The sequence below is a fragment of the Anguilla anguilla genome, chromosome 15, assembly GCF_013347855.1.
Source record: "Anguilla anguilla isolate fAngAng1 chromosome 15, fAngAng1.pri, whole genome shotgun sequence".
NCBI lineage: Eukaryota > Metazoa > Chordata > Actinopteri > Anguilliformes > Anguillidae > Anguilla > Anguilla anguilla.
The window spans coordinates 34,634,175-34,650,160 of record NC_049215.1 but is presented as its reverse complement, the minus strand read 5'-3'; the positions used below and the strand labels follow the sequence as shown (position 1 = coordinate 34,650,160).

At 45.6% G+C, this 15,986-nt stretch overlaps 1 protein-coding gene across 1 annotated transcript; it reads left to right on the top strand.

The window, feature by feature from the left end:
• Positions 1–663: 663 nt before the first annotated feature.
• Positions 664–15,197, top strand: LOC118213820 (thrombospondin-type laminin G domain and EAR repeat-containing protein-like). The gene is made up of 12 exons (XM_035392999.1): positions 664–1,265; positions 5,464–5,684; positions 6,194–6,420; positions 7,207–7,297; positions 7,536–7,692; positions 9,337–9,468; positions 9,804–10,036; positions 10,968–11,157; positions 12,743–12,975; positions 14,287–14,465; positions 14,589–14,690; positions 14,930–15,197. Exons 1-12 carry the CDS (start codon positions 1,181–1,183, stop codon positions 15,081–15,083), a joined length of 2,004 nt encoding a protein of 667 aa, XP_035248890.1. The 5' UTR covers positions 664–1,180; the 3' UTR covers positions 15,084–15,197.
• Positions 15,198–15,986: the final 789 nt, after the last annotated feature.

The following is a 15,986-nucleotide window of genomic DNA, read 5'->3' as shown; positions in this document are numbered from 1 at the left end:
TGTAAAGGTATCTGCTAAGCACGTACCTGATAATACAAAGCCGCTTCATACAGGTTACACTTATACAGATAATGATCTTTAGAGTGCCTTAATGGAGAATTTTTTTTTTTTTTTGTGGCAATTTTTCTCTTTCATTTCAGCCAGTGTGTGATTACAGAGATTTGTTTGTGTGGGAAGAGTAGACGTTGACGGCTCTTTAACCCACTTTTAACGGGGTTGCGGGTTCGAGTCCTGCGATGCTGGGTCTGTGCTGCAGGTCAGCAGGGCTGTGCTGAGAGCTGGTACAGGACAGCGCTGCTCTCAAACAGGGGAGGGGAAACCCCCCCCCCCCCCCCGTGTTCCTTACATCTGAGGAGGGCTGGGAAAGAGAGATGAGGAAAAAAAACTGTGTGAAACTCACCTTGCTCCTGCCCCCCTCCCCTCAGCTGCCCCCCCCCCCCACCTTTCGTCACTCAGAAACCCCTCCCCTCCCCAGCTGACTGATTCTCATTTAAATGACTGCTGGGACTGGGCTCATGTCCCATCCTGAGTGAAGCTTCACTGCCTCCCTCTCGCTCTCTCGCTCGACACGCCGGAGAGGGTCGGTAAAAAGAGAGCTCACCTGTCACTGGCACGTCTGGGGGGGGGGAAAGGGGGGGGGAGGCAAACCAAACCAAACCTGGACTTTGGAAGAAAAATGTCACACCTGAAAAAAGAAAAGAGAATCAGCTGCTTTGGCCCGTGCGTGAGGCGTTTCCCTGGAAACCGCAGGAACAGACAGCGGAAAATGCCGGCTGATTTGTGGCTGGCTGAACCCGAGGCTCGGAGGCTCAGTTAATCATTAGGGCAGACGGGGTACACAAAAACCCGGCAAACAGTAAACACCTCGGCTGGAGGCTCCACGGGAGGAGTTTGGGCCGAGCTCTGCGACCTTTTTGTGCGGGACGTGGGACGCTGTCCTGTTTTTTTTTTTGGTTTTTTTTTGGGAGATGTTTGTCCTCTTCTGTCCTGGAGTTCATCTGTAGGCTGGGACACACGCTGCTGAGGGAACCCCCACTATCCCCCCACCCCACCTGGAAATCAGGGTCTCGCTGGAGAGGTGTGTGAGCGCGCCGTTGGAGATGAGTTTCGGGGTGAGTTTCGGCACGTTTCCGGGACGGTCGGGGTTTCGGTGAATGGACCGGCGCCAGAGGGACCCCTGATGTCCGCGCTGCTGGTGGCCGGGCTGCTCCTCCTCCTCCCTGGGCTCAGCTGGGGCTCGGCATCGCCATGGAGACCCTGCACAGGTGCGCTGCCCTGCTCTCGCTAACAGCTCTCACCTGCACACAGGTGTACGGCACTGCACACCTGTCACTCACAGATATACAGCACTGCACACCTGTCACTCACAGATATACAGCACTGCACACCGGTCATTCACAGATATACAGCACTGCACACCTGTCACTCACAGATATACAGCACTGCACACCTGTCACTCACAGATATACAGCACTGCACACCGGTCATTCACAGATATACAGCACTGCACACCTGTCACTCACAGATATACAGCACTGCACACCTGTCACTCACAGATATACAGCACTGCACACCTGTCACTCACAGATATACAGCACTGCACACCTGTCACTCACAGATATACAGCACTGCACACCTATGACTGATATACAGCACTGCACACCTGTCACTCACAGATATACAGCACTGCACACCTGTCACTCACAGATGTACGGCACTGCACACCTGTCACTCACAGATATACAGCACTGCACACCTGTGACTCAGACAGTGCATCAGGTATCTTTCACTCATAGATGCCGTGCGTACAGTATCTTTGACTCCTGAGATATATACAGCACAGATACACAGAACTCTGCATCTCTGACTGACAGATGTGCAGAACTGCACTCATAATTCACCGGGAGACTTACAGCACTGCCTCTCTAATCCACAAGTACACAGCACTTAGATTCAGTTGTCGCCAAATACAGAGCGCTGTGTGTTATTCACTTGCTCATAAATGTACACAGCTTGGCATCTTTAACCCTTTCACTCTCTGGATATCTGCTCCATGTAGGACTACAGCAGTATAAGAGCTCACCATCAGGTCTGGGATCAGATATGGCTGTAGGCATTCTTGGACTTAATGTCGTACCATTGACAAATATTAAATAATCTCTAAACATAACACTTTCCTGAGGAGGGGCAATGTATTGGTTGTTACTGGCTGCTTTAATTGTATTTATTCTTCTGTCAAATTAAGAGGAAGAAGCTTTTATGATTTGTTCTTGTACACCAGCCGTGATGCACCTGGCCATGCACCAGAGCGAAATCGTTCACTCTCAGAAAATGGCTTTTATTTTAGTATGGAGGATGTGGGTGTAAATTACAGGAGCTGTCCAGGACAGATGTGTTATACGTTTCCATTTTTTTAACGACTTCAGTGTGAATTAAAGTAGGGAAACCTGCCAAAAAAAAAAAAAAAAAGTTAGATACTAGCGTGACTTACTTTGAGATAAAAGGTGCCCCTCCAAAAACAAGCTGGAGTTTAATCAGCTCAATGTTGCTTCAGTAGCAAATGCACCAATGAAAATGAAAAAAACCACAGACTTAATACACAGACTCGAGCTCATGCAGGTGCAACATGAAGCAAAAAAAAAAAAAAAACGGGGAAGAAAAAAGGAGTATTTTTGTATTTTTGTAGCGAGTCGCGGCCTGCGCTTTTCATGTAAAGTGCAAAAGAGAGACGGCCTCAGCTCGCGAGTCAAGTCTGCGATGATTACAGGCCGCGCGCTAAAAATTGCCGGGAGACGCAATGAAAGGTTTCACCGCTGACCTAATAGAGCTGAACCTGAGAGGCGTTGCGTTTTCGCAAAAAAATGCCTTTTGAAAAAAAGCCCGGCCCTGTTTTTAACTGCGCGTCTCTGTCACGGCAACCGGCATTTTCAAACCCGGCAATCCCTGACATCATGGGGATTATTAAGGGATGGATTGTGTGTAGACTGCAGGCTAAGTCACGCTACGCAGTGGTGAAAATTAAAGGATCGCCAGTTCTGTTTTTTTTTGCCTCTAGACTGTCACTGAGGCCTTCTGGCCAATCAGAAGTCCCGACCTGATTTGTCTTTCTGTCGGGTTCAAGAGGAAGATCATCGGTTATCGCATAGACAGGGACTAGCGGCTCCTGTGTGTCAGAGGCTGCGGATGTACGGGAGAACAGAATTTGATTTAGTGAACTTAATTCTGCCATGTTTTACATGCGTTTCAGTCATTGCACAAAATTATGGGCTCAGCAAACATTCACATTTGTTCATTTCAAGAAAGAGTTATTATACGCATTGGCATTGTGATTTGACTCTGGTACAGTACATACCAATACATTTATAAATTAATAAAATACAAATAATAGATTTCCAAGCCTTATTTAGGAAAAAATTATTTTAACTTTTTTTAGTGCCCCTTTAACCTGAAAAGTCATAAATGAGTGAATCAAGTAGTGGCCCTTTGAGGTGCACTATTGGATCGAGGTTTGTCTCAGTACTTATAAAGGGCATGATTAAAACACAAGCACACGCATGCACACACATACACACTCACACACTCACACACACACACATGCATACATGCATACACACATGCACACACACACACACACATTCCATTTCTATGTGGGTTATATTCCATAGGTTAAGAATATTTCTGCATCTACTCTTAAGTGTCTTTTTGAGAAAAGACACTTAAGAGTAAAGTTTAGGTTATTTTCCATTGCACCATATCGCTGCTGACATATTTTGACAAGAATGTAACTGCTTTTAAATAAACTGTTCTGCTTTGTTGACCCCTTTCCACCTTTGAAACTCAATCCTTATGGACTTTTAAGTACTTTACCTCACCCACAACATCCCTCTTGAATTTTTCTAGAGCAAAAGAAAAATAAACAATATAAAATTGCAGCCAGTCATTCCAATGCGACCTCTCAATAATACACAGTCATGCATGTCTGAAAATAAAGCAAAACAAAAATTAATCCAAAAGGATCTTCCCAACAAAATTAATGTAAGATAAATGTTGCATAAAAACACAATAAGGGGTGCATTCAGTTTAACCCTTGTGAACAGGGGTCCATTCGTCTTCATTAATTGCACTTAACTCTTGGTGACGTGTGATTAGAAAATGCAGTACTTGCTTAAATGCACTTCTGTAAATTAAGAACAAGTCATCAGCGCAGTATACTGATTTAATTTGGTTTTTTTTCAGATATTAGGGCATTTTATTGGCTTGAAGACATGTTTGCATTGAATTTAAATGTACATTTTCTTTATATGAGCATACATCTTTTACAGGCAACAGATCATCTTCTCATTTATCTGATTTTTTTAAATATCACTCTTTATTTTTCTCTCTTTCCCCCTTCTTTGGTTATTATGGGTTTTGGCATTTGAAACTGCCTGTGGCTAAAACACTGCCGCATCTGAACATTGTATAACACAATGCATCATGTTTATCTGTGTCTGTCCCTGTAAAATAAACAAATGTTCAATAACTATTGTAATACAAACTGGGAATATACTCCATTTACATTTATCGTTGCAGAAGTTAGGTCATAATAAATCATTTTGACAGAATCCAGAACTCAAAAAAAATTTCAGTCAATTTAAGAGCAGGCCTTTCAAATTCTGCAGCCTGACAAGAGTTTATTCAGTTTATTTTGTTTATCAGACCTTTACTAAGATAGATGAGATTTTTTGTGAAATTATTTTTAATCTAAGATATCCGTTTATGTGACATTTGCCACCTAGAACCATAACCAACTCACCCTTTGATTGGGTAACACACCTGTCAAACTGCACCCCCCCCCCCCCTCCCACCCCCCCATTTCAAAACAGATCAGTTTTCAAAAGCAGGTGCTGAAGAGCATGGGGCCGTCTGCTTTATTTACCCATAATGCACTCCTTTCAGGTTCATACGCCCATTATTAAAGCGCATTCATCTGAAGCAGAGATCAAAATGTGATAGCCGTGGAAATATGAATTCATAACACAATATTCATAAATAAACGGGCGCATATCATGCTACAGAGAGCCTCGAGGCCAGGCACACACACCTCTGCTTCTGTGTGTCAGCTGGGAGGTTTTACAAACATAAAACATTGATCTGCAATGAGGACGACCACATCCCAGCACCCGATTCTCTGATTTAAATCTCCACAAAAACATTTTCCCCTGCTTCCCTTTAACTCAGTCTGTTTTAAATAGCTGCTGATTTGCATTTTTAGATGGGTTACTGAGACAAGCTATTAAATAGCAGCAATATAGATAGGCGATCTGTGGTAGAGAGCACTTCCAACTTTATGTCCAGGTGTTCAGTGTAACGTTTCCCCCTTCAGCATTACATAATAAAAGTCTTGTAGGAAGTGAATATTTTCTGCATTGCTAATGAGCCTATGTTGTGTCCTCACTGGGCTCTCACGCTCCACTCTTGCAGATCTGTTGCCGCTCGACTTCCTGTCCCTGGTTCTTCCCAAGGGCGGGGAGGCCCTGATGGGGGTGCGCATGGTTCAGGACGGGGGGGCCCGGGGGCTGCGTTTCACCGGGCCCCCCCGCGCGCTCAGCTTCCCCGCCTCTCAGCTCTTCATCAACTGCGAGCTCTTCCCTCAGGAGTTCTCCATCGTGGTCACGCTGAAAGTGGCCCGTGTGGCCCCTAAGGTGAGACAGAAGGCACGGAGGACAGGCCTCAGACAAGTCAACTGCGACCGATGTGATTATGACATCACACAGAGAACACCTGCGGAGCACACACCCCGGGGGGATACCCCAGATCTCACTTATTGTCACGATTATGACATCACACAGAGAGCCCCTGCGGAACACACCATGGGGAATAGCCCAGAGCACAATTAACAGTCGCCGTTATGACATCACACAGAGAACACCTGCGGAACACACGGTGGGGAATAATCCAGAGCCTGCATTATGACCTCACACGCGGAACACCACATAAAGGCCACATAATTCCACAAGAGAGCTGAAACAGGTGTGAGGATTTATCCTCGCTGTTGGCGGCTGGAAGCTTGCACATCTGGCTTGTTATTTGGTGGAACTACTGCAGCAGTAACCTGAGAAAACCTGCCTGATCACTCTTTCAAACAAACCTTATCTCCCCCTCCTCTCTCTCTCTCTCTCCCTCTCTCTCTCTCTCTCTCTCTCTCTCTCAGAAGAGCGAGTACATCTTTTCTCTGGTGGAGGAGGACACAGAGCGGATGCTCATGGGCCTGCGCTTCTCTCAGGACCGGCTCCACTTCCTGTTCCTGGGCCCGGGAGGGTGGGAGCGGCTGGCCTTCCGGTCCGTGCGGCTCGCCGACGGCCGCTGGCACACCCTGGTGCTGGCGGTGAGCGGGCCGTACGCCACCCTCACCGTGGACTGCGGGATGCCCCTGGACCTGTGAGTCTCTACAGCGGGGGGTCAAAGGGGACAGGGGTCTGCACCCAAAAACTCAGCCTCCCGTCTCTGATCCACCAGCACCAGCCATTGTATTAGTAACTAATCGACCAACACCAGCCATTGTATTAGTAACTAATCTACCAACACCAGCCATTGTATTAGTAACTAGTCCACCAACACCAGCCATTGTATTAGTAACTAGTCCACCCACACCAGCCATTGTATTAGTAACTAGTCCACCAACACCAGCCATTGTATTAGTAACTAGTCCACCCACACCAGCCATTGTATTAGTAACTAGTCCACCAACACCAGCCATTGTATTAGTAACTAGTCCACCCACACCAGCCATTGTATTAGTAACTAATCCACCAACACCAGCCATTGTATTAGTAACTAGTCCACCAACACCAGCCATTGTATTAGTAACTAATTCACCAACACCAGCCATTGTATTAGTAACTAATCCACCAACACCAGCCATTGTATTAGTAACTAATCCACCAACACCAGCCATTGTATTAGTAACTAGTCCACCCACACCAGCCATTGTATTAGTAACTAGTCCACTGACACCAGCCAATGGTTCAGTCAGCTTTAGTAACTGGACATCCAGACATTTGCCAGTCTCACGAAGCGTGTTCACATAAATATATGAAATTGCACATAGTAGTAATGTTGTCCTGTGAAGCAGTCAAAGGTGGCTGAATGTACACAGATGTCATAGGGCAGGAACACTGTGTTTAAATGCGTGACTGAAATGGTGGCGTTTTGTCTGAAATGCAGGGCGAACGGGAAGCCATTCCCCTCCGCGTTCAGCACCAAGGGCTCCAGGTTCTACGTGGGCAGCCGGAAGCGTTGGAAAGGCCTGTTCTCCGTAAGACGCCATTCATTTCGAACCAGCAGTGGCAGCTCCTGCTAATGTTGAAGCCCGGTGAAATATTGCACGTTTCTAACACTAGCTCCAGAAGCTAGCTCATGTTTCAAAGGTGGCTTATTCTCTGTCTGAACCGTAGACTGTATAGCTCTGAACAAACAAACCGCGCGAGACTGAGTTAGACGTTTTCGGAGACGCAGAGAGGATCTCCCCACCGACGAGCCGCTCTCTGTTGCAGGGGCTGATGCAGCAGCTGGTTCTGTTGCCCGGGTCCGACGCTACCCCGCGCATTTGCCCCTCCTCGAACCCCAGGCTCGCCGTCCTCTCCGTGCCCCAGGCCCTGCTGCAACTGCCAATCAAATCGCCCGGGACCGAAGCCCTAATCTACCCTTACGGTGAACATGGGGGGAACGGGGTATTTTTAAATTCGTTTTATGCGCTGAAGGATATGCCTAAGGACAAGTTTAAAATGTGATTATTAACGTTCAGAGGAGATTTCCTGTTGCGCTGAAAACTCCCATTGCAGAAATGGAATGTGTGGCAACATATTGACACAAAATACATTATCAGGATCAGAAAAGTATTACATTTCAGCAAAACATAGCAGTTGGCAGGATCGGACCAGCCTGGACATTAACTTTTTTTTAAAAAGAAAAGAAAAACAGGCAGTATAGTCTTTCCTGTTTTTAGGAGAGTGCTTCAGGTGCGCTCTTATTTTGGGGTTGGGGTTGGGGGGAGGGGTGTTTGTTTGAGGTGTAAACATTGTGCTGTGATGGTGCGGGCATGTGAGCTGCCTGACCCTGGATTTGGACCGCTAGGTCACTGACAGTGATCGAGAGCCCTGTGCTACACATGCCTCTGCAGCACCAGGGCCCAGCGCGGCTTCAGGTTCAGGCCCAAGTTGTTATTTTCCACCCTGAGCTTGGGGTCAATGAGTTTGCGGAGGGTTGTTGAGGTACGTTACAGCAGGGGTCCCCAATCTTATCAGCAGAGGGCCGGTGTGGGTTCAGATTTTCATTTCAGCCCAGCACTAACACACCTGATTCTACTCATCAAGGTCTTTACCGAAGGCCATGATTGGTTCATTTGTTTGATCAGGCGTGGTAGTGCTGGGCTAGAACATAAACCGGCTCTTTTTAAATGAGATCGGCAACCCTTGCACTGAAGTGTGAACAAATGGACGTCTGTCCGTCAGACTGAAGAGTGTAACTCTGAAAGCTGTTGAACCTGCCGTGATCAAACAGAAGACATTTGGCTGATGAATTTTTCACCCTTTTGATTTATACATTGATGTGCCCTTCTGAAAGAAGTGTACTTACTTTATTATCCAAACTCTTTAAAAATTAAGTACTTTACACTTTGGGGGGGGAAGAATCAAATTAAAACATTTAGTGGTGAAGTAAGCTGCCTTTGCTATCTAATGAATATTAAACCTGTCTCTATTCTGCCAGAGAATCATTTTTAATTATAAATACTTAAATGTGGTTTGGCAAGCTTAATGATCTTGGCAGTTCTGTCTGTCCTTAGTGTAGGGTGCAGTTTATCATTGATGGGTGCAGTTTATCATGGCAACTGGCCATTAAGATAAGACACAAATAATAACTTGGCCTAGCATGTGCTCCAGGTAGAACTGTAGGTTGCTTGAAGAATAATCTTTTTCTTTTTTTTTTCCTTTTCTAGAATGACAAGCATTCCAACTAATTACCAAAATGATTTTCTTTAACCCTTTAAGGTGCCAGATCACAAATTCTTTATGTGATTAGAATGCTGTTAAATGAACGTTCTAATGATGATGTCACAATCACTACTGGTAATTCAAAGAAATGGAGTTCCAGAATACCGACTTAGAATTTTGAAGAAAAAAAAAAACATTCCGAACAACCTACTCTTCAAAGGGTTAATTTCAGAATAATTACACGAACAGCACAAAACTACACTTTACCCAGTGAAGAGAGGGTAACAATGCCTCTTAGGTAATGAGTGAAATGTTCACCCCGACATCCTCTTAAAGTTACTTAAACTGCGTCTGTCCTTCACAGAGGCTGATTTGCGCGTGACCCTGGGGACGCAGCCTCTTTGCGGGAAGACGGAGCTGGGCCAGCTGTGGTTTGACACCCTAAAGAGGGGCCTCTTCCTGTGTGACGGCGGGGCCTGGGTCTCCATGCTGCAAGGTGAGCCCACGTCTTCACCTGGATCCTGCGGCTCTCCCTAATGCCGCATTCCCGTTGCTCCGACCGCATTCTCATTTTCCGTCGGTGTCACCACGCAGCACCGCTTTCCGTCTCTTTCTGATCTGCCGCTAATCGCCGCAAGGAAACCCGAACTCGCGACACCAAAAAATAAAAAATAAAAAAATTAAAATAAATAACCCGAACTCGCGGTACGATACTCAGCGAATAAACGCGTCTGGATAATACTGCATTATAACTATGCGTTGCTGTTTATTAACTCGCTGGAAATACGTCCAGAAAAGCATGAACGAGAGACCTGCGCTTTGCACTTTCAGAGAAAGAGCGGCTGGACTACGTGGAGGATTACCAGGACCTCTACACCAACTCCGAGACGTTCGACGTGGAGGTTTTCCAGATCCCCTCCGTCGGCCTATTCGTCGCGACCGCAAACCGCGATTCTAAGCGGGGATCTGGGATTTACAAGTGGAGCGACGGGAAGCTGGAGCCGTACCAGAACATCAGCACCTGGGAAGCGATGGCCTGGAAGTACTTCACCGTGGACAAGAAGGTAAGGCCGCTCCGACGCGTGTCGTGATTACAGATGTACAGAAATTAATGTTGTTAAGGGCTGAGAGTCTGTGGCTTTTGCGGTTATTTCTGTGGGGAACCCTGAAAAATAGCAAACTCTCGGTGCTGTATAGGTATGGGGCATGCCGCCCCGCCAAGAAGTAACTTGGCTGAATGGCGTACCTGCCATCCCAATTACACTGTGTTGCTCTGCACTGGATGTGACCCTGAATAAGCTGTTCATTTCATGCCCATATCCGAATCTTTAAAAAAAAGAGCCCTTTAGTTCTGGATCTGTACAGTGAGTCAACAAAAACAGTTGTTCTCTTGCTATTATGAGGCATTGTAACCGACGGTTAGACGAAAGACAGCACATCAAGTTTTCAAAAGCTGACGTCGACGGTAAACAGAAAGGAACATCTTTTGATGTGCAGCCTTGGGAAAGAGGCCCCTCACATTTGCAGCTCGTGTGTTAATGTTGTAAATCGCAGGAACTTAGTCAATCTGTTAGATCCATAATTTATTAGGCTACATCTTCCTTTCTTACCTTTGCAATTTCAATCTGATTAGAATAATAAATTTACACATAGGCTACAGGCTTTCCGTTTTCTGTTCATTTCTATATTGTACTATAATTATATTTTTCCCCCTAAAATTCATGTCACACCAGATATGATTGTGCTTTCCCCCTGAATTTACTCATCTTCCTTTTAGCTGAGGACTGGAAATATTTACACATCTTTTCTCTTCTGGGACCCTGCAATAATAATTATATTATTATTATTATTATTAATATTAATATTAATAATAATAATAATAATAATAATAATAATAATAACAATAACAATAATAATAATAATAAACAGGTAAAGAAAAAAGGTAAGGAGAGGTTAACTTCACATAGGTGTGGTCCGGATTTGGTTTCTCATCAGAAGTTTTTGGTGGTGGCCAATTCTCGGGGGAAGAGGGCGGGGGACCGGGAGCTGTCTGTCATCTACAAGTGGAGCCCGAGGAAGCTGAGGTTCCTGCAGTACCAGTCGCTGGAGACCCACAGCGCCCGCGACTGGGAGGCCTTCCACATCCAGGGGGAGGACTTCCTCGCCGTGGCCAATCACAGACAAGGTACAGGCGGTATATACATGCAACAACCGTTTCCCATGTTAGGGTAAGCAAGGGGCTGTACAACCCTGTTCCTATGGGGCGACATAGCTCAGGAGGTAAGAGCGGTTGTCTGGCAGTCGGAGGGTTGCCGGTTCAATCCCCGCCCTGGGCATGTCGAAGTGTCCCTGAGCAAGACACCTAAGCCCTAACTTCTCTGGCGAATGAGAGGCATCAATTGTAAAGCGCTTTGGATAAAAGCGCTATATAAATGCAGTCCATTTACCATTTAGATCTACCATCCTGTAGGTTTTCACTTCAATCCTCATGAAGCACACCTCAGTCGACAGCTGGAGGTCTTGTCGAGCTGCTAATTGGTATCAGATCAACCCCTCAAGAGGAATTTCTCCGCAAAACAGGATGACAACATTCTGAAATGCTGTCGTTCTGTATCTTATTTAAAATATAACAAAAAAAACTAAACATGTTTTCTGTAGGGGGGAAGGAGCTGGGCTTACAACCCAATGGATGCAGGTTTGATTCCACAGCTTATGTACCACTGAGCATGGTTAAAAACCCCAAATTGCTTCCATAAAATATTGGGCAGTACTGTCATAAGACTGTATAAGGTCTCATATACTAAGAAAATTAGCATGTGTGAAACCTTTTAGCACATGCAAAACCAGTAACATGACCCATGATTGGTCTTGGTATTTATTTTTTGCACCAATCACTGGTTGTGTTATTAGTTTTGCACATGCTAAAGGCCTCAGTAAATCAGTCCCTCTGTGTAATAATTCGAGCTGTGTAACGTGTCCGTGTGTTTGCTACACACTTAAACGCACCAGTACGTGAAATAATGTGAAGGGCCAATAGAAACACGTGCTGTTGCTCGGTGTTTTGTGTGAGGTAAGGTGAGATTTACTTTGATATCCCATCCCCCTGCGTCTCTTTTCACTGTCACTGAAGTGATCCCGTATCTTTATTTTTTTTTTTTGTTGTTGAATTGTTCAAAGCCTCACTGTCAAAATAAAGGAGGGGCTTTTTTTTCATCGGGCCGGCCTTTTAATGTCCCCAGGAGCACGGGGTGCACGCTAGCGCTCGCTAAAATTAGATCGTCTGGCGTTTGGGGAATAAAGCACTGGGGAGCATGAAGGGGATCTGTGGTGTGGACAGGACAATACCACCTGCTGAATATACTGTACAGTCTACCCATTACATTACATTACAGGCATTTAGCAGATGCTCTTATCCAGAGCGACTTACACAACTTTTACACGGCATTTACATTACATCCATTTGCACAGCTGGATATACTGTATACTGAAGCAATGCAGGTTAAGTACCTTGCTCAAGGGCGCAACGGCAGTGTCCTACCCGGGAATCGAACCCGTGACTTTTAGGTTACAAGGCCAGCTCCTTACCCATTACACTACACTGCCACCCCAAGGTGAACATGCTGCGAATCAACAGAAATTACAGTAAGACCAAAAATAATCTCCATGAGGCACCCAGGATGACAAGCAGAGTAGCTTTTCCAAATTCCACTTGAAATTTTATTTATTTATTTATTTATTTATTTATTTATTTATTTATTTTATTTTTTCAGGAGACAACAACCACAATATCAACAGCGTGATCTACAAGTGGAACCCGGGCGCGAAGGCCTTCGAAGTGAACCAGACCATCCGGACCTCGGGGGCGTACGACTGGGAGTTCTTCACCGCCGGCCCGTACCACTTCCTGGCGGTGGCCAACACGTTCGACGGCGCCTCCACGCAGATCGAGTCCGCCGTCTACGTGTGGCTGGGCGGGACGTTCCAGCTCTTCCAGGCCATCACGGTGAGTCACGTGACACGAGTGGAGCCCGCCGATTGGATGCTACCTTGGCCGTCGCCGCCGTCTTCTATTCGTGCTGAGAATGAAGAACAGAGACAACTGACAAACGTTTTTTTTTCATCACCCGATGACTCAATTCGGCAATCCTAGCATGCTTTTGCAGGGACAGACAGACAGAGACAGACAGAGATAGATGTCTGTGCTATAGAAATCAATGTATTCTGGCATCTGAAAATACTACCAAAACAAGGTATTGGATCTATATACGATGTAACTTGAATGTCACCCGTGGGCTGGGAGTGGCACTGAAAGGTGAACTTCGGTGAGACCTGGGGTGCAATCTGCTAGGGAGTCGAATCTCAGCCCATGTGTCCTCAATCCCCCTGCACTGCTGGAGGTGTGTGTGTGTGTGTGCGTGCGTGTGTGTGCGCATGTGTGTGCATGACGGTGTGTGGTGTGTGTCTGAGAGAGAGAGAGAGAGTGTGAAAGGAGGGTGGATTGTCTGCTGTGTTTCAAAAAAATTAAATGTCAAGAGTTGATGAAACTTAAAAAAAAGCTTACTGTGTCAATATAAATTAAACACATGACTTAGTAAGAAAGGTATAATTAATCATGAAAAACAAGTTTAATCACTTTTCTGTGTGTACAAAATAGATTGTAATAGACATTCCAGCAACCACAGAGACATGAATAAGGACATTGTTGCGAGGGGAATTCCACAGCTGGAAAAAGTGTGTCAGGTGAAAAATTCAGTAGTGCAATATGTCACATACATCTGATACAGTTTGGAATCAAATTAATATTGACACGTAGCAGGTTAATTATGTGTATTAATTATGGCAGAGGTTTTTCCATTGCCTGTAATTATCTGATAAACCCAGACTTATAGAAGGCATTCCCAAAGACAGCATCCTTGTTGAAAAACCCAGACAGTTTCGTCATTTCATTTGTTGACACTGGTTATTAAATTAATGTTTTAAAACTTTGCCTCAGGTAATGAACTACAGATCTCATATCCCTGATTTCATCTGTCTCCTTCTCCTTCATTTTGAATAACAACATTAATCAGATCTTACTTTTAACATTACACCATACTGCACCATCGCCTTGTCAGTCCTGGAAAGCAATTACTGCAGTGTAAGCAACAAAAAGCAAGACTTAAGTCTAGATTTAGCTCTTCAAAGCTAAGGTCAAATCATGTTGCAGTGAGATTGTTTTGGCTCTTAAATTGTCAGCTGTGAAATGAAAGGCCTGCAAACAAAACATACTGACCAACACTGGCCTGCTTCAAACTGGTTCTCCTGATCTCCACAGACATTTGGAGCGACAGACTGGGAGATGTTCCAGATCGGAAGCAGGATCTTCCTAGCGGTGGCCAATGGGCAAAAATTATACAGGAAAGGGCCGAGCGTCTACAATCTCAACTCCACCATCTATGAGCTCAACATGGCCACCAAGACTTTCCTCATGTTTCAGGACATTGCCACCTACAGGTGTGCAGTTTGGGAGACAGTTTTTTTTTATTTCTTTTTTTTTTCTCACGTATTAAAGCATTGCTAACCTGAAATAAGCATGTTTCAACATCTCAAACTTCCTGCTGTTTTTCCCCTCATCAGTGCAGTTGACTGGGAGTTTTTTACGCTGGGTGATGAAAAGTTTCTGGTGGTGGCCAATTCCTACGACGGAACGTCTTACTCTTTAAACAGTGTCATTTACAGGTAAGGGTCACTGCGTGGCGTGGCGCTCAGATAAAATTATTGGGTAGCAGTCATGAGTCTTGCTTAAAAGACCTGCTTGTGTACAGCTACAGGAAAGAATGTTAACGCTTTCTCCAGGCGTGAGTCAAGTTTATAAATGAGCAACACTGATGGAGGAATCCATGAAACAACAGCGTTTTTTTCTGGGCAGTGAAGAGGCATAAGACTCTTGTTCTGAATCTCTGGCTCTCCATTGACAGGTGGCAGGGGTATGAAGGGTTCGTGCCCGTCCACCGGCTGCCCACCATTGGGTGCAAGGACTGGGAGTTCTTCGCCTCCACAGAGGGGTCCTATCTCATCTACTCCAGCGCCACAGAGCCCCTGTCCAAAGTCTTCCGGCTGAAGACCTACTGACAGACGCTGTATGACCAAAAGTGTCTGGACACCCCTTGGTCTGGGGGGTGTTTTTCATGGTTTGGACTGGGCCCTTCAGTTCCAGTGAAGGCAAATCTTAATTATACAGCATGCAATCACACGCTAGACGATTCTGTGCTTCCCCAGCGGTTTGGGGGAAGGCCCTTTCATGTTTCAGCATGACAATGCCCCTGGGCACATGGTGAGATCCATATAGAAATGGTTTTGTCAAGAACGGTGTGGAAGAACTTGACTGGCCTGCACAGAGCCCTGACCTCAACCCTATCCAACACCTTTGGGATCAACTGGAAAGGCAACTGTGAGCCAGGCCTAATCGCCCAATCAGTGCCCGACCTCACTAATGCTCTTCTGACTGAATGGAAGCAGATCCCTGCAGCAATGCACCAACGTCTAGTATAAAGCCTTCCCATAAGAGTGGAGGTTGTGATAGCAGCAAAGGGTGGCTCAACTCCGTATTAATGCCCATAATATTTGGTGAGATGTTGGATGTCAGGTGTCCACGTACTTTTGGGCCATGTAGTGTAAATGGCGAAAACACACGATGGGCATTTCAGGGGCTGATCTAATGCACAAGGGAGGCAGAAAGCAGAAGCAAGGCTGACGAGGCCCAGGAAATGTCCCACGACACAATGCTGCAACTCCTGTTTATTACGCTGGAGCAGCAGGACCTGAAGCAAGGGGCTGATTTATAAAAATACAGATGTTCTCTGGCAGCTTTACACTGGTGATATTTTAACCTGCAGATGAATTTTACTGTGGTGTCATTCATTTAACCATGAATCAAGGAATGGATACGGAGGAGAGAGTAAACAGGCTGAAGCCTTCTTTTCAGATGAACATCTTGACGGACAGTCGTTGCAGATCCATTTATACGGTTATGGA

What these genes read in the sequence shown, in the direction of transcription:
- LOC118213820 (XM_035392999.1), top strand. Translation starts at nt 1,181, where the DNA reads ATGTCCGCGCTGCTGGTGGCCGGGCTGCTCCTCCTCCTCCCTGGGCTC. An exon ending in TGGCCCGTGTGGCCCCTAAG is followed by an intron (nt 5,685 to 6,193) that starts GTGAGACAGAAG and finishes TCTCTCTCTCAG; the next exon opens with AAGAGCGAGTACATCTTTTC. An exon ending in ACTTCACCGTGGACAAGAAG is followed by an intron (nt 10,037 to 10,967) that starts GTAAGGCCGCTC and finishes GTTTCTCATCAG; the next exon opens with AAGTTTTTGGTGGTGGCCAA.